Genomic DNA, 18,915 nt, shown 5'->3' on the forward strand with positions numbered 1-18,915 from the left:
GTTACTGTGTTTTATGGTAAGTGAAAACTCACAGGCTTTGAAGGTTAGGGTACGAAATCATAAATGGCTGTGTATCCCATGCTGCCCTTAGTAAACTGGAAGACCTGCTCAAGAGGTTAGTAATGGTATCTACCTTTAGATAGACTGCATGATTTATAAACACTGATGGCTCATTCTTTCCCCCTCAAAAAAAAACCAACAAACAACATATTCACTAGAGTCTACAGGAACACTTTTATAAAAATAAAATTTACATTGATTATCTCTACAAGGCCACATCATTGTTTATAAACTTATAAACTCCATTAACTTTAGTATTAAAAATATTTTAGGAAGATATGATATAATTAAAATATTTTAGTCATCAAATCCCAGGCTCATCCTTAAAACATTTATTTTTACAAGCCAGGAAGAGGAAACTAGTGTTCATGTGGTTTCCATCCTTCAAAGAAAAAAGTCATTATTACAGCATAAAGAAAATACCCAATTAGGATAATGAATGTGCAGCCAACTGGCCCGATGTAAAACCAGGATGCAAGGAAGTAGATCATCAGCAGAGAAATGAGAGTCCTGTAGCTGGCCAGAAACCTCAGACTGATCCTGGGTCCCCAGTTCTGGCTTGCTCTGTCCCTCACCACAGGGCTGAACCTGATTTTCTGTGCGACGTGAGGGTTGATCAGGTGATAGCGACAAAGTCTGCCAACAAAATCTTCCCTGGAGCAAAGCACTTCCATCTGATCAGCAAACTGAGGTAAGAAGCATTTAAATGTTAGTGTCTTCCTGCAACTGCTGTCAAAAAGTGACTGACTTGATGATTTTCTTCATTTATAGGATGAGGATTATAGGAAATGAGGGGATCAAACACCACTTTTAAGTGCAGAACTGTCTTAGTGCAGACTTGCTTTGAGTTTGTCATACCTAAGAAAAGAATTTGCTTTCCCTGTTTTAGAAACATTCATTCTGAATGTTAATTGTTCATCAACCATAATGAGTACCTTAATAAATCACATTTACAATGTTTCGTGTAGGAAAAGCAGAATTACAGGTACAGCAGCAGGCCTGGTACTATTGGGAAATACCCATCTAGACCACACTAAAGGAGTAAGATTAAATGAAGTGTCATATGTGCATGTGGAGTAAAGAACAGATTTGCAGTGGAAAATACAGCAGGAGGCAGTGCAGTACTTACCCTTTCGTTGAGCACTGAGGATAAGCGGAACAGGAGACGAACAAGAGCAGCATTTTCATAGCTCCGGATGGGCTGAAGCTCAGTATCCCCTTGATACTGCACCTCAAACCTACGTAAGCCATTTATGATCTAGAAAAGGGAAAACAAACACCTGATCTTGTAGATCCCATCTGAAACACCTTTATATTGGTTCCTCTCTTAGCCAGCAGTAAGTTGCATTTCTCTTCATCATAGAAGCACAACATGTTTTTTCAAGAATAATCTAGGTAGTGATACGGAATCTTTTTTCTCTCACCTGGTACCTGCCAAGGGGTGTAAGAATGAGGCCGTTCTCACTTGCAATGCAGTCTGGAAGCTGTTTTTTTCCATTCTCATCTTGAGCTGTCCCACACTTCATCATCATCTGGGCCAGCTGGGCTTCACTCAGCTATGCAAAAATAACACAGGTCTAAAGCAGTTATTTCATCTATCCCCTATTTAATTTATTTCTCACTTCACACACTCATTAGCACTGCAAGTCTTTGACAGCCTGCTCAGGTACCAAGAACTGCTTAAGAGCAGCTTGGTTAGACATTAAAATGAGATAAACCTCTCCAGATTTGTCTGTGCTTGTCCAATTCTAGAGAAATGCTCTGGTTTTTATCTCCCTTAGCTCTCAAGGAGTATCAAAGAGCCTGGGTCAATTCTGTATAAGGGAGTGTGCCTGCAGAGAAATTAATCTGTATTTTTAACAGCTCATCCATAGTTGCAGTTACTTGTATTTTTATAGTTCTACATTTAGAAGATACTGGAGAATTTTTTAAATTGCCTGTTTGTAAGCATTAGGACAGGCACAAGTAAACAGGTTTGGATAAACTATACAGTCCAAAAGAATGGTCACTTAAACAAGGTAGGCTTGATATTTAGAAATTCAGAACACCTAATTCCATCTATAATTGAAAGTGGGTTTTGAAACAGTCAGGTAAAGTTTAGAAGATGCTAACATTTACTAGCAAGGTCTCTGGATAGCTTTGTGACCCCACAAAGTACAAGAGAGAGATGCACATTTGAGGAATCCCGACTCTTGTTCTCACTGCTCAAGTCCTTGAAAGATGTTACATACCTTAAAGATTTGGCACAAATATTCCAGTGCCTTCTCTAAATATTCATCTGTTTTTTTGATGCTGTCCTGCCCAATTTCATCAAGATCATTGCCTGTGTAGGAACCATTCATGTCAGATTGTGTGAATCTAAACCATGAGAAGAAGGACTGGCTGGCCGTTGTCTCTGCAGAATGGTCTGATATGGACTTTGCTGTCTGCTGTGCCTGACAAATTAACTGAGCCAGTTTTAACACCTAAAACAAAAAACAAAATTGTGGGACAAAGATAAAGGACCACTAAGCATCAATACCTGGATAAAAATGTCCCTTGAGAATTAGAAGTGAAGAGCAATCCCAGCAAACTCACTCCCTCAGTGCATATGGATTTGTGCTGACTGTTAACTGCATTTCCAATAGGCTGTTCTGTTGAAGCATTTAAGAAACCTGAGTGCTGTTTACATTCTTCAGCTGCTCTTTTTTTAATTCCTGCTGCTTTTGTTTGACTTGCTGGTAGGTACTGATCAATACAATGGATCAGAAGATCACAGTAAGCATGTGTGAGAGGAAATACTCAGTATATACTGCTCCAAGGCAGCAAGCTGCTACATTAACGTCTTATTTATCAAAAAGTAGCAGATTTTTACATCTGTGCTGGGCTGAGACCTCTCAGGTTCCAGGAATCACTGTCAGCAAACTAAATTACACAATAATGCAGCGTGTGAAGTTTTCCACTCTTCCCCTGAGGATTCTCAGCACTGAGAAAACACCTGTCAAAGTAGAAAGGCACGTGACAAGGAGCTTGTTGCTTACCAAATTCCTGACTTCTGTGCCAAACATCTGTTTATACTGGAAGTCCTGTCCTTCCAGGCTGTAAACATGACTCTTCACCTTAAAGGAGGCATCTGTAACAGCTGGAGACCGTGATGACAAAAAGCTCCCACCAAGAGTGGGGCTCATAAAAAGCCGGTGTTGACGGTGGGGAATAACAAGTTCTGGCTCCAGGAATAACTGTTCTCCTAGAATTTAAAAAGAGCAGTGAGGATGGTTACCTAATACTGATCTTGCCTGGGGAAGGTCCAGCTGCCTTAAGGCTGCTGGGCAACTTTATTTAGAGTGTTCCAAGGGGAAAGAGGCCTTATTTACTGTTTATTATTAACTTCTCCCTGCCCAGAGCAGAAAATATCAAAGTGCATTTAATGCAGACCATACAGGCAGCATTTTAAGTTTGTAACATTTTTCAACAAAAGGCAGTGGAGAAACATACTTCAGACCTTGATACTTGTCAAATCTCACCTCTCCCAAATTTGCTATATCCTAATTATCCTGAAGTGCATGCATGACTCTTTTACTAAATATAGAGATCTTCAGAGATATGTTTAAATCCTGAAGTATATAATGAAGTAATACAAGTGTAAGAAAAATGGACAATTGTGTTCTTAATTCTTTAAAGAAAAATTGTGGAATCAAATATATGGTGATTAGAAGAGAACTAAGGACTTACTAAACCAACTGACAAACATGAGTGAAAACAGACTTCTGAATGGCAGAACATCATGCAAAATGGGAGAGAAGTATATTCACCTCAGTGCTTCTGAGGTGAGATGTAGCTACTGTGAAAAAGATTGAGAAAGGACAAGCTAAGATGTCAAAATATCCTTTTACCTTTCAGGATCATTTCAGCTAGATTGGGCTGAGCAAAGACCTTAGCTACTCGGAACACCATGAGGGCATTTTTTGGACTGACCAAGTCTGTTCGAAGAGCTCTGTTCAGAAATCCCACAAACAGCTTGGTATACATGAGTAGGTTTTCTTGAATGAAGGCAGCCCTGTCAAAGTGAGTACAGGTTTTGTGAGTACAGCTATTTAAATAATTGTTATTTTGTCTTCTACCAAATAAGCCACTAAGGGAGTGTTTTATACTATCTCTGGAAATATGGTTAATTTACACGGAGACAAAAGAATACTCTCAAAACAAAAATTGGTGTTCTAAGAAATCATGTCTAGTCTTATACAGAAAGTTAATTCAGGTTGGTGGATAGTTTGTGAAATACTGCTATTTTACTCAGGATATCCTGGCAGTTTGGCTCCAACTACTCAGAGCTGCTCCCCTCCTCACCATTTCTCCGAGACGCTGCGAGGCAAAGACTCTGTGCTTTGTGGTGGCTTTTCGGGTGCGTACCTCCAAGGCTGCAAGTAACTTAACCACATCTCAAGAACCTAAGCAAAATCACACATAAACCCACATGAGTGCCAGTAACTTTTTGGAAAGGAAAGCAGGAAATTTTTTTTATTTTTAAAATTTGTTATATAAAGAATTCCACTGCTCTAGAAAAGAGAGATGTAAAGACCAAGTAATAGCTGCTAAACAGCAATAACTAAAAACTAGTGCTGTTGAGTACAGACTTAGATGGAGAAGCAGGTACATACTGCTCTGAAAGAGGCATCCAGAGGCCAGTGGCCAAAGCAGTGTTGCAGAAAGATATAGAGCTTCTCCTGGACAAACCGAGGAATCACAACCCTGCAAACAGATTGAAAGACAATCACATGTATAAAATGGCAGCAAGTTTTAAAAACAAAAAAAACCCAGTCCCACCAACCAACAACCCAACACCCTTTCACAAATGCAAAAAGAGAAAGAACAGATTTTGCTCAATCCTTTCTTAACTGAAGCTACTTAAAGCCATTGGATTTCAACTCAAATTATTAAATACTAAACTAATCTTGGCCAGAATCCTCTTGTAGCATTTTCTTTTCTTTATATACTAGTGCAATAGCTGCAGTTGAAGCTGCCCCCCCTTGGTGGATGTGAGAAACATAACCCATTAGCTCTCATGTACTTTTAATAATATACTTCTGTATTTAGCATCAAACCAGCATATTTCAGCCTCTCAGAGAAGGCTGGGATTTTCAGGGAGAAGACATTTCAGAGACATGCCCATCCACCAACCTTTTAAACTCCTCCAGCGGGCTGGCTGTGTGGGAATGGGCTGAAGGGGACAGAGGTTCTGGTTTCAGGCTGTTGCTGAAAGCATGCAGATGTTTCACAAGCAGTCTCACCACTAGTACATGCTCTTCAGTGGGCTTGAACGATTCCTAGATTTAAAGCAAAAGAGAGGCAACTAATGAGTATCACCTGCTAAATGTCTAGGGAATTCAGGAAAATCATACTCTCAGATCAAAATACAGGAAATGCTCTCTTTCTTCTAGGCTCTTCACCATAGTTTGGTGGCACCTGATTTTGGACAGGCTTGCTCCCCAGGACAAGCTGCATGTTCTGCCATCAGTTCACTAAGAAACAGGAGCATATTTGGATTGTAGGAAAAATTATCTACAGTACTCTAATGGATTCAGTTTTGGGCTAGCTTTCAAGAACAGAATAACTTGTAGACTTACCCCTTTCTGAAAAAAGAATATTCAGCTTTTCATTACGGTTATAAGTTCATTGCTGCAGAAGCACAGCAGGTCCTTTGTTTATGCTCATGGCTGGCTTTACTGGACTTCCTATGCTGGTACTCATCTGCCTTATAAGAGAGAATAATCCTGGACATAGTTATAGTAAAAATAAGAAATGTTTTGAGTCCTGTGTGATCCAGTTGGTTCTAACATCCTTAAAGGGAGGAGCAGCCTGGGGGGAGTAGTACAAGGAGTGATGGTGAGCCACAGTGATGTTACCAATAAGCGAGTGTTTGATATAGCAGGGACGTGAATGAGGCAAAGAAGAGCTGGTTCTCCTGGGTGCCCAGCACCACAGTGGGTGTGCTGCAGAATGTGCAGACAGAGCACAAAATCTTTTGCTACTGTGATCTGCTTGAAGAGTAGTAAACTAATCTCAATCCACCACTGAACGCAGATTTTGAGATTTGTATTCTGTTTCACAGGAGGTGAGAAGAATAATGTACATGAAATGTAAGTTACAGCTGCAAATATAATGGAAAGTGCAGGAAAGGCATATTAGACAATAGCTACAAGAAGTTTCCAGTGCTTGACACAGGGAGGGGATGTGTGGCTGTGTGTCTTTATGTCCTTTCTCTGCAATGCCTGCGGCAAAGCAGATGTGTTTCTACACTTTCTTGGGATTTTGAATACACTGTGACATTCACTCCAAGAAGAGATTCCAGGCTCGATGACAGACACAGTCCTGTAGTGCAGCCAGATCTGAGATTCTTAAAAGAGAGGGATAAACCTTTAACAGTTCTAATGAAGGCTGGGCTTGTGTTTTTGACAGCTCCTACTTGTATCAGCATGTTTTCTACAATCCTGATGAGCTTATGCAAGAGGGTAGAAATCCAAGAAGTTGTGTGGTCCTTGGAGTTTGGACTGAGATCTCCACAGCGATTAGAGAGGCTGAGTACTCTGCTATAGGCTTTGAAAGGGTGCAATTTTAAAAACCCTAAGCCCCCCTGAAAGTACCTTTAAAATTTACAAAACCACCCTACTTCAAGACATCATTTTGGGTGGTATCAGTAGTTTTTCCACATAGCAATTCTTATAATTTCCTCTTAGCCTGAATCACCACCATTATGAACATCACCGGTTTAAAAACTGTTTTTCCCCACAAGTGTTTTTGTTGTCAAACCTCTTCCTACAGGATGGATCTATGCCATTCTTAATGCTTAAAACAGTAATTAGATAAATGTAACAGTAAAAAATATTTAAAGTAGTACTTTTTGTGTTCCTTTCTAAACAGCACCTTGAGATATCATAGCACTTCATTAAAACAAAACAAAACAAAAAGGATTAAAGAGCAGGGAAATGCCATGTAGTGCTAAAGAGCTTTATAGTATAGAAGCTTAGCCCTCCCCATTCCCAAAATGAAGACCCAATGAATAAAGGATTGAAGTAGGGAAAGAGGAATCAGCAATCTGTTCCAACAGGAATGTTTTTGCATGCACATTTCCTGAACAATCTGCAAATGTACCACTTGTGCTTTTGCAAAAGTGGACAGTCAAGTTGACAATGCCACCACAAATTTAGTACTATCCAATGACATTTCCTTGGCTAAAAAACCCCAGATGTTACCTACCTTAATCTGGGTGACAGCCATGCAAATTCTGATCTTTTCTTCCACGCAAGGTTTGCTTAAATGACTACTGTGTGAGAGGCAGAAATCTGCCATTGGTGAAGACAGCTTTGGTGCCAAAAAACAGCATAGCTGGTAAGTCTTGCATTACAAGAATGCATCTCTAAAAATACAGTTTCCAATTAGTCCTCATAATATGCTAGAGTTTAACTCTTTTCTCCATGACCTTTGCTAATATCTCTCAGTATCTGTTTCACTGCAAAATTTAGGGAATTTCAATGCAATGTTCTCAATCAAATTATAAAACCACACCTTGCCAGAAGAAGCTGCTGTACAGCCAGCACCAATACACTTCGCAGATTATATGATGGAACAAGATTTTTAAAAAGGAAACAAAATGAAAAGATGGTAATACTTGGTATGCGTGGAGGGCCTGGTAGCTGGATTGGGCAGGACTACCGTGGTGTTTACTGGAGATACTGAGTCGGTAGTGGAGAACCTCCAGCTGAGACAACAGAAACAAAAAGGAAGGGGGGAGGGAAAAAAGGAGAGAAGAGAGCAAGAGAAAAAAAAAGTGAGAATGAGCCCAAGGAAGAAGGGTGGGGGAAAAATGAACATCACAAATACAGTCAGGGACAACATATCACAATAACAACTGCAGCCACAGTATCCTCTTCTTTTCTGCTGTTCACTAGATTGATTCCACAGTATTTCTCACCCTTTATTAACTTGGAAAGGCAACCGGGAGCAGGTGTCAAAAAAGTAGCTGTTCTCTTTGCTACACTCAGAGCAAGGACAGGTAGGGGATATGGAGCTTTTGCCAAATAAACTCCCCATTTCAGAAGTGAACTGAACTACAGCAACAGGATTTACACACTGTTACAGTGTTTTATTAAAAATTGAATAAAAGAGTGAAATATTCTGCAATATTTTACATCTATTTTGAAAACTTTGTAATTTCCTCCTGTTCTGCTGGAGAAGCACAGTTTGTATGTGGAAGAAACTCAAATTGAAGTTTCCTGTCCAGAGAAATCCTCTGTCTTCTCTCTACTTAAAGGCCATTTGGGAAGGCTGCAGATCTTGTGAATTCCTCAAAAGAGGAAATTACTTTTGCTGTTAGGGAAACATCACATATCTAAAAAGGCAAAAGACACACCTAGCATAGTGTTATCTGCTGATGCAAAAGGCATCTTGCCACAATACTGAAGCGTCTGCAAGCCTCAGCCAGATCCCTTCTTGAAGGAACAGTTTAAGGAGTATTTTCTGACAATGACAGTGAAGAGGATACTGTAGCAACAGTGACACACATGTATGAAATTAATGAAAAAACATAAAACAAAAAATGTACACTACACAGACCCCAATGACTATTGTCAGGCATCTAAACTAACTCTCCAGATCACACCTCTGCTGTCTTTAAACAGCCTCTACCCCATCTCCTCCAGTGTCACTTTGGCAGCTTTTGGATTTACACCCTTAGAGTGGCAGGATTGTTATTTCAGGCTCCCCAACAGCTTGGGCAGATCATCTGCTTCCAAACTGAGTCCCCTGTCACAGGAATCTGCAATCCCCTGTATTTTAGTGGGTGTTCCACATGCAGTGCTGGGGGCTGAACACCTGCCATTGGAAGGTCAGGAAGCATTACATAAAGTTTTATCAATCTACTTCTTTTTAAGGGTTTCTTGTGATAACAACAGAAGGAAATAGGAAAAAAGATGCTGCACACTTGGACTCTAGATCATCAGAGAAAGAAAAAACAGACAAAAGAATTGGAAAATAGTTGAATTAAAGGGGAAAACAGTGACAGCATAGCAAATAGCATCAACCTCAGGGTCACAGCAGACCCAGAAACAATTCAAAGCTGTAGTGTAATACATCTCCTCAAAAGAAATTACTTACTATTCCTTCCCATCCCACTGCTTTCTACTTACACAGGGAAGTCTGTGATGACATTAACAAGGCTTAGGGAAAAATCTATGATTCTCCTTTTCAAGAAAGTTACTTATCTGAGATCAATCTTGGCCCATGAAAGCAAACAAATCTGGCTGCAGGACAAAGAGTGAGCAAGTTCTGCAGAGCCTCATCCCACCTTCCAGTACAGGTATGCAGCCATTTCAAATCACGATGGTCAAACAGCTCTACACCCAGGGGTGAATGGTCACTAATTACCCTTCCTTCCAAACACACAGAAGGATCAATGGAATCAAGTGAACCTGCATAATTATTAATAATTTTAACAATAAGGTATAGGGCCATCTTGGGTTTCCAGTTAAGTCTTTTATGCTTGTATTAAAATAGAACTTACACTTCTGGATGTTGTACTTCCTCATTTCAGGAAGTAAAGGCAGACTGTTCTCCTTCAGCCCACCCAGTCTACAAAGTTCAGTTTAAACATCACAGGCTAATGAACAGTCCTGTCCCCAGCTGATCTGGAACCTTTCCTCAGTCCTGCAGGAGAGATCCTTCATCCATTTATGTATGTCCTGGGGAATTCCAGTCCCCTTCTCCAGTGTTCCACCCTCCCCCAAAGAGTGAAGACTTCCTATTTTACATGTTCATGATTACTTCCCATCAAAGATGAAACTAAAATACCATCAGGGAGTTATGGCCTCAAGTTGTGGCTCAACACACCTTGTGGAGGATCCTGAAGTGCTGATTTCAGAGAACTGTAAGCTCTACCTAGGCCCTACTCCACCATAACGTGGAGAGTCATTGTCTGCAACTGCTGCTCCCTAGTGCTAGAAGAGAGCATCTGAAATACAGAGGGTGAACAGAGGAGAGAAGTTTAAAGCAATCATCATTTCTGGCCTAAGCACAGCGCTTGATGCACAGAGACTGGACAGACAGACAGACCAAAGGTACTTCAAGCAAAGCCTTTCCATCACAGGTGCACAGCCATGCTGCTGGGAGTCCCAAGTGGAGACTTTGCAACATTAGTGAGTTTGCATTTTGACCTCAACTTTCAGAATAAAAGACAAAACCCATCACATTTCAGCTCTCCAATGTTTTTCCCTAGCAAAATATGTGTTTTATTTCATATCCTGTGGAGTGAAGGATTAGAATTTCTCAATCAGCTCTCATATTGCTCTTCTACACAGGAATAAATCCTAAGTAGCTTTTATTAGCTCTCTCCCCTTCTATGAAAGTCCCACTGTGACCCAGAGGGAATTCAGAGGATCAACATTTTCTCCTTCAAATTCCCTTTACATTTATAATGCCTTTAAACTTAGCCTCCCCAACACATACTTACTTCTTACATGCAGTAGTTTGTTACTGAACAGGCCACCACAAACTGCTTACAATACTGTATTATCTGAGCAAGAGCTTGCCAGATAATCCAAACTCTGTAGCTACAGAACTGCTTCTGACACCATTATGGTGTAAAGCATGTTTTGGAACAGGAAACAATAAAAATGGCAGTTTAGTAAGATCCTTTTTTTTTTAATAAATTGGATTTAGGCTAAGAAATTGTTATAGATCTTTGAAATTACTAATTGGTATTTCAGTAACAGTTGCTATCTCTGCTGGAAATCAATTGTAGCTATTTTTAGCAGTCATGTTGCCCCAGTGGGATTTAACACAAGGTTTAATAGTGGCATCTTCTCAATCATTAGTACTTTGATACTGATATTCAGATTGTTGTGACCATCCCACAAACTCATCTTGAACAAAAAAAGAAACAAAAACCAGAACAAAACTAACACAATTTCTGCAATGAAGGCAAATCTGGATGACACACTTATTCACAACATTCTTTGTAACTGGATTATCAACTCTGACACACTCATGTAGGTATTCTGGTAAGTTATTTCTTTCCTTTGGACCAATATACAAAATTAAAAAAAAAAAAAAAATTCTCCACAGAGTAGGAGATTTACCCCAAGGGAAGAGCTCAACCATCAGGTGATGTTCACGAGTGAAGTACAAACTATTACCTTGACATGAGGGGACTGCATTTTCTGATACATTTCCAGTGAATAATGATGAAGCCACATTTCAACAAAGATCTGCAAAACAAGGATTTTCTCAGCTAGGGAAAGAGAAATAATCTTGCACTGTCAGTTACAAGATAAGTATAGGGAAGACCACAGTTTTTAACTTGAAAACTAAGCTGTACTGTTAAATAAACAGCATCTATTCAGAGATGTTTCAGGTTATCATGTCAATGGCTGAAATGACAAACTCTTAGCACCTGCCAGCATCAATTAGTCAGTTCAGCAACATGGCAAGAACTCATTTCAGAGCAACTGCTAAGTCCAGATTTTCCTTTCCTTCCCTTCCCTTGCTGGTGAACAGAACCAACTTGCCTGTGTTTAACCTTTGCATAGAGCATAGAATTGATGTAAGATTTAAAAAAGAAAATCAGGTGCAGAAACTTTTCCAGAAAAAAAACCTCAAAATGCCTGAGATCAGTTGTTAGATAGTCTAAAAAAAGATACTAAGATGCAACTTAACTGCTTCACAGTGGTTCTTTGTTTCATTAACAGAAAGCAACAGCTGCACTGCTCAATTCCAAAACCAAGCTAAAGCAAACTGGCCTGACTGCCTCTGATTTTTTAAAAAGAAGAGATCCCTCAGTGAGTACAAAGAAATGTCGCAGGGTGTTTTCTTCCTTAAATGCACCATACCTGAAGCAGTGTTTCTGATCTCCAGATCTCCTGGGAAGCTGGGTCAGCATTCACAGAGGGCTGGTGGGCAATGTGCCGTTTCAGTAGGCTGGTGTGGTGCATGCCATAGGAAGAGAAAGGCACTGCTGGAGACCTTTGAGGACAAATGAATGGAAATACAGAAGTCTGTAAGTCTCAGTGCAGTACAGGGGGTTGTATCATTGCTTTTAATCACTATTTTATAAACTAGAAAACATTCTTTCAAACTGCATAATTAATAACATATTTCAAACTTCTGCAACTTACTGTAATTACTAACTTCAACTATAACCAAATGCTACATTGCTACTCCTATAGCATTTTGTAATATTATTATTATAAAATAATATTAATATATAACAATAATATTACAAAATAATATTAATATATAATAGTACTAAATTATTATTATATTTTGTAAGTATATTATAAGTACATACAGATCAAAGTGTGGAGGTGTTTTTTACTTGTATGAGATTTTGTTCCAACAAGCTATATTTTGTCTGCACTGTGGTCACAATTTTCCTGTGGCACTGTAGCTATTACCTGGGAGTTGGGGAAGGGATGGCTCCCCCAGGATTTGAAGAAGGTGGGGGAAGGACACTTCCTTCTGTGGGTAGGAAACACTTCAGGTATGTGTCCACCAGGATGAAATAAGCACTGTTGGAAGGGCTGACATGATGGGTGACAGGTGAGTTCTGTAACAGACACACAGGATATACCTGGGGTTAAACACTGCTGCTTTAAGCCAGGGCTGGGGAGTGATGCCAGACCCCCTTAGCATAAAAAAGCAGAAGCCCAGTGGTTAGAAAGGGTGAATTGGCAGTAAAGACACTTTGGAGCAAAGGTCAATGAGCTGTAAGAGAAGTGTTGCTGTAGCAATGACTGTAACCAAGCACAAGAAGAAAGCAGTGTTTTAGCACAGGTAGCAGAGGCAGAGGAACCAAATAACCACACCCCACAGTACCAAGCTGTCGTTATGACTGCAGAGAAGGCCTTATTGGATACAGGGGGAGGAAACCATTTGGAATCCATTGCCTGCTCCTTGTTGGCATAAGACTACTTACTGGTGTATCTAAGGTGGGTATTTTATTATCTAGTCTTGGATCATCAACTGAACCAAAGCAGTAACAAATTCCAAAAGAATAGATAAAACTGCTGTTAATTTAGCTACACAGCACCCCTGCCATGGGAAGGCTCTTGGAGCATTATGGAGAAAAGCCAATACTATTGTAAGGGAAAAATTGCGAAAGGTACTTACCTTCTGTGTAATCAAACTAATTGCAAAGTAAAACATGTAATATTCAAATGGATCTGGAAGAACAGAGTTAAGGATCACATAATGAAAAACAGGTACAGCTGTTAGGTATTGGGGGATGCTGAATAGGCACTACATTTGTATTTTGACAATGCTTAATTATCTTGCTAGAGCTTTTGAGCAAATTCAGCATTGGCTTCTTGCTTTCCAACTGATGGAAGCTTTGGCAATTGAGGTGCTCTCTATGTGACAAGGTGTGTTTGAGCTAATCTTGGTACATTTGACTATTTCAAACTGAAACCAACACAACTACAGCTACACTGTACAGCTTCCAAAAGTACTCTAGCTGCAAAGTGAACATGCCCTTTTTTCCTACCATATTGCATAAACTACAAGTAGTTACAAAAACAAAAATTGGGAAAAACAGGCTCTACCAAAAGCACTGGGAATTTTGTTGTTGACTTGATTAAGGCCAGAAATTCCTCCAACAAGGGTTTATAAGAGGACACATTTATTTTAAGTTGTAATATAAACATTTCTAATCAGCCCAGACTCTTCAGTGTGACCATGATTTAGGATATATTAAACATAATAAACATAATAAACGCACAACAGAAACACTCATGATCTCTCAGTTTTAGATATTTAAAAAGGGTTAGATACCCAACCATTAAAAGGATACTAAGAGCCAAATTCAAGCCTAAACCACCAGCTGAAGGAAACTGGACTTTGTTGTGATATAAAGAGCATTCTGGTAGAACTTGCTCTTGTATTGAAGCCTTCACAGGACCCTGAAAGACAGAGTAATGAAATATTAATCTGGCTACTCAGCATATTGCAGAGTATGTTTTCGGAGAGTGAGGTTCTGTATTCAAGCATTCTGGGATGATCTCTACATTCAGCTCAGTGGGATTTTATTGCATTGCAGTAGTTCCTTGTCCAAATGAATGGTCTTTAGAGAACTCTCAACTTTCTCTCTGAAAATGAGTATTCAGTATTTTTTTAAAAAGCCTTCATCATGACCTTTCCAGCTGGAGTGGGAGCAGCAGAAGATTGGTGTTTGGCTGCTGATTTTGTTCAGATAATTGAGCTGTGGACCAGCAATTACCACACGCTTAAATGAGGTTTCCTTTTGTTAAAGACTGTAGGACTATCTGAATCAATTTCTAGACAGCAATTCCATTTCTAGACAGGCCTATACTGAAGTGTAGATATAAAGTACCCGCAAAGTTCCAATAGCTGCTACTACCACTACATTCCCTTCTTACAGATTGTTCAGTTACTCACTGGAAGATATGAGACTGGGAAATCATATCTGTACTCTTCTGCTTGGAGTTTGTAAACCAGCTTCATCATCGGGCCACTGCAAACAAGCATCAGAAAGAAAATCCCATGGTAAACACCCTCTCCTGCCTCACTTCTGTGAACTTAGGTTTGCACAATGGAAAAAAGTCAAACAATGGTCATTTGTTCACCAACTCATTTCTTAATCTGTGCTGAAATTAATGTGTTTACCTGGGATCCAGGAAATCCAAAGCCACAGAATATTCATTAGGATTTGTTCTTCCTTGCAAACAGCGAAGATTCCAGCCTACAATGATGCCATCCAAGCTGCCAAAAATGCTCTCCACCAGCCATGGGAAGATGCCATGTAGTTCCTTTAGGGAAAACAGACACAAAGAGTTAATGTGCACAATTCTTCACTTGGACAATCTATACTGCATATACTACAACACACAAAGATATGTCTGCCATTTATTTATGACTGTTTCTGGATTATCACTGGGCAGATCATCCATTCAGAACATTGCATTATAATATGGCAATTACTGGAGATCTATCCTGATTTCTGATCCTACTGAAGTAGTGACAGTGCTGATCTGCATCATTTGCAGTTATGTGCCATACTTGAAAAACAAGTTTTCTTTGTAAACTGAGGCTGAAAGGTATTAACGAAGGGCAGTGAAATGAAACAACCTTTTAATGACTAGAAGAGGTTCTTAATTCTTGGAAACACTGGATTTCCACTGTTTCACCAGGGGCCCTCAAAACTCAGAATCACAGAATCAGGTTGGAAGTAGCTCTGAGATCATCGAGTCCATCCTATCACTGCACCACCGTGTCAGCCAGACCACGACACTGAGTGTCCCCTCCAGTCTCTCCTTAAACACCTCCACGTGCCTCCACCACCTCCCTGGGCAGACCAGCTTGTCTTGGTAAGACAAAGAGCAACAAAGAAAACAGTAATATAAAAAAACCCCAATTTCCCTGAAACTTGCCAGGCAGTGAGGCTCTGAAAAAGCAGTGATTGCTCACCTTGGCAGGGAGCTCCTCGATGATGGTCTCCAGATCGTGGCACCTCTGCGCAAACGGTTTATTGACACAATCCGCCTTCAGCGTGGCCTGGTACAAAGCACAAGGCAAATCCGATCAGTGCCGCCGGGCAGCACAGCACTTACCGCGGCCATGACGTGCGAAAATCCCCCCTTGCCGCTCCTCCGGCACGGCATTTCCGCCTACACCCGAGGCTGCACGGAGCGACCCTCCTCACAGGGACGGTACCAGTGCACCGAGACAGCGCTCCGCTGCCCGCCCGCCGCCGGCCCGGCTCGCCCCGCGGCCATTCCCCGGCACCCAGCAGCGGGAAGCGGGAGCGCTGCAGCGCGGCGGTTGCCCCGTACCCACCAGCAGGAAGTTGGGCTGCTGCAGGTGCGGCCCGGCCATGCCGCCTCTCCTCTGCCGTCCCGCCGCGGCACCGCCACAGCCACCGGCCCAGCGCCCCGCACCGCCGCCTCCCGCGCCCGCGCGGCCCTTCTGCGTCACCGCTCGCGCGGATGACGTCACCGCGGCGTTGCCATGGAGACGGCCCCTCTCTGAGGGACAGCGGGGCCCGCGGGGCGCAGCTCCTTCACAGAGCCGTGGAATAGCCTGGGTTTGAAGGGACCCACAGGGATCATCCAGTCCAACTCCTGGCCCTGCACAGGTCACCCCGACAATCCCATCCTGTGCCTGAGAGCGTTGTCCAAACACTCCTTGAACCATGTCAGGCTCGGGGCCATGACCACCGCCCTGAGGGAACCTCCTCCAGTGCTCAGCCACCCTCTGGGGTGGCCTAACCTCATAAAGCTACCCTGACTCAGCTTTGTGCCGTTCCCTCGAGTCCTGTCCCTGGTCACCAGAGAGATCAGTGCTTGCCCGTCCACTGCCGCTGGTGAGAATGTTGAAGACCGCAATGATGTCTCCCTCACTCTTCTCCAAGGTGAACAAACCAAGTGCCCTCAGCCACTCCTCATAAGCTTCCCCTTCAGACCCTTCACCATCCTCATGTCCCTCTTTTGGAAACTCTCTAATAGCTTAATGTCTTTTTCATACTGTGGTGCCCAAAACGGTACACAATATTCAAGGTGAGGCTGTCCCAGTGCAGAGCAGAGCGAGACAAACTCCTCCCTTGCCAGGCTGGTGATACTGTGCCTGATGTCCCCCACAGCCGGTTGGCCCTCCTGGCTGCCAGGGCAATGGTGACTCACACCCAACTTTCCAGGACCCCCAGGTCCCTTCCCACAGCTGCTCCCCAGCCTCTCATCCCCAGTCCATTCACACAGCCACGATTGCCCTGTCCCAAGTGCAGAATCCGGCACTCTTGTTAAACTGCATACGGTTGGTGATTGCCCAGCCCTCTGATTTACCGAGGTCTCTCTGAAGGGCTTCTCTGCCCTCCAGGGAGTGCCCCACAATCCGTGTTCGGCGCTCTAAGGGCTTTTTTCGCTGCCGTACCCAGAGATCTGTTTAAAACTCGTGGTCTCGCAAGGGAGGGAGCTGTGGGCAGACTGTCACAAAGACTCCCAGCTTGGTGGTGGGGAAGGTGAGGCCATCACTGGCTGACACTGGTGTGGAATGAGCACCGTGTGAGCAAATTAAAAGAAGTGAGGGCAAAGACAGACCTCATTGATAACACACACCTCCTGCCTGTTCGAAAAGGCAGTATTGTCCAAACTATGGCACACATGTGTGTGCCCTGTGCTGGATGTGTGTATGTGTGTCCTGGGTGGGATTCTAGCCATGTCCCTTTGCGGCTGGGGACAGTCGATAAGTGAACACGGGCCCTTGAGGAGTCCGTCCGTCCTCCAGGTGGGGATAACGAGCTGCTTTAGCTCCAGAAAAAGCTACTGGGACTTGATGGTAAAGTTTCTGCGATGTGTTTATTTAGCTGTAAAATATAAGTGTGAGTGTCAGACGTTAAGAAAACAGTAGACCTGATGTATTTTCTGTGGGTGATAGAACTGGAGAAAGAAAGCAAGAAGAAATAAAGGATTGGGTGAATATTTGAAAACAGAACGCTGGAGGTGCTCAGTGGGGATGGATCAGTGATGCCTGTTCAAGCAAATAGCTCTATGGGAGAAATGTACCAAATTATTTTAAGAACGAGTGGAACTGCTGAGGAGAACTGTGGAACGACAGTTCATTTATATTTATAGGTGTGCTCTGGAGCCTACTGAAATTGATGGTATAGGACCATTATCCCTCTTACAGATATCATTTTCAAATGTATATATCAAGGCTGTATATGTATCTTTTCCCATTTTGCAGATGCAAAGACAGAAGTCCAGAAAAGCTATGTCACCTGCTGATATGCCACTTACCTAGGTTTCCTTTTCCCCTTCCTCCCTAATTAGAGCTGCCTTTTAGCCACAGCAACAAGGCTTTTTTTCTTTTGTTGGTATGTTTTTCCTGAGAGGAGTATTCCTGAGAGAGTTGGAGGCTGAGCAGTTTTCTGCAAGTATGGATTCCACGTTTTTGGGGCTTGCTTTATGTTTTTATCAGTTGTTGTCAGAGGTGTCTTACAGGCATAGAAGTGACTAACCTCAGCCGTACTATGAGAGCTCTCCTAGGTAGCCTCACTGGTAAAACAGCATTTAGTCTCCTTGATGTAATCACTGGAGCATAAATCAATCTCTACAGAGGTAATTTAGTTAATGTAGTTGTCATAAAGATGAATGACTCAATTTGTCCATAGCAGATTGAGTTAATACAACACCGAGTACCAGAAAATCCACTAGGAAAAGAGACTCTGTAAATCCTCCAATGCCAGCTTGCACTGTTACTGATGCTCAGGTTAAACATTTGGGGATAGACTGTGTGGTTCTGGTGCTCACACTGCTGTCTCTGGAGCTCACACAGCATTTTTCCTGAAAGCAGTGCTAAAAACCTTTGAATTAATTCATATGGGGCATCCCCTGTATCATCCACAGGCATCAATGAGAAGTTTGGGTTCAGGAGTGATACACCAAGGCTTTAGTAAGTGGCTTTTCCCCTTTAAAATGAAGTGGTGTTTGCAGTGAGAGATGCCATCTATTATAGAGTTGATGGATAACAGAAAGCGAAACAGAGGATTTTGGACACCCCAGCTTCTCTTGAAGTCTGACTCAGATGCAGCAAACAAGTCCAAGCTAGGAACACGTGACTGTAACTGTAACTTTAACCTGATTATGTTGATCAATGAAAGGAAAAGATAAATTAGAAATAATCTAATTTAGAGAAATAACATAAGCATCTGATAACATAATCAGACCCTGTGCAGGATTAATTTAATCTCTTCCTGTAAATTCGGGTTAGAGTGTTCTCACAGTGAAGATCTGTCAAATGTTTTCTTTTGGCTGGAGAATTGTTTGGGTGTTGATATGTCAGGGATGGGTGAAATGGTTAGAAAACATACAGTCTGTT

The 18,915-nt window shown here is 41.9% G+C and overlaps 1 protein-coding gene across 2 annotated transcripts; it reads right to left on the reverse strand.

The window, feature by feature from the left end:
* Window positions 1-215: 215 nt before the first annotated feature.
* SMPD4 (sphingomyelin phosphodiesterase 4) lies at window positions 216-16,000 on the reverse strand. 2 transcript variants are annotated; one of them, XM_085075945.1, is made up of 19 exons: window positions 15,880-16,000; window positions 15,511-15,597; window positions 14,710-14,852; window positions 14,482-14,557; window positions 13,877-13,985; window positions 13,198-13,250; window positions 12,483-12,634; window positions 11,919-12,051; window positions 11,226-11,297; window positions 7,706-7,795; window positions 5,218-5,363; window positions 4,698-4,788; window positions 4,387-4,487; window positions 3,933-4,096; window positions 3,081-3,286; window positions 2,292-2,525; window positions 1,485-1,616; window positions 1,190-1,318; window positions 216-746 (listed from the first exon to the last, which is right to left on the reverse strand). In XM_085075945.1, the coding sequence occupies exons 1-19, from the start codon at window positions 15,916-15,918 to the stop codon at window positions 420-422; spliced, it is 2,484 nt and encodes an 827-aa protein (XP_084932071.1). In that variant the 5' UTR covers window positions 15,919-16,000; the 3' UTR covers window positions 216-419. The 2 variants fall into 2 exon arrangements, with proteins under 2 accessions (XP_084932071.1, XP_084932072.1); XM_085075946.1 differs by lacking the exon at window positions 7,706-7,795.
* Between the last annotated feature and the right edge of the window lie 2,915 nt (window positions 16,001-18,915).

Source organism: Lichenostomus cassidix, chromosome 15 (genome assembly GCF_008360975.1).
Source record: "Lichenostomus cassidix isolate B80296 chromosome 15, HeHo_3.0, whole genome shotgun sequence".
NCBI classification, from domain to species: Eukaryota; Metazoa; Chordata; class Aves; order Passeriformes; family Meliphagidae; genus Lichenostomus; species Lichenostomus cassidix.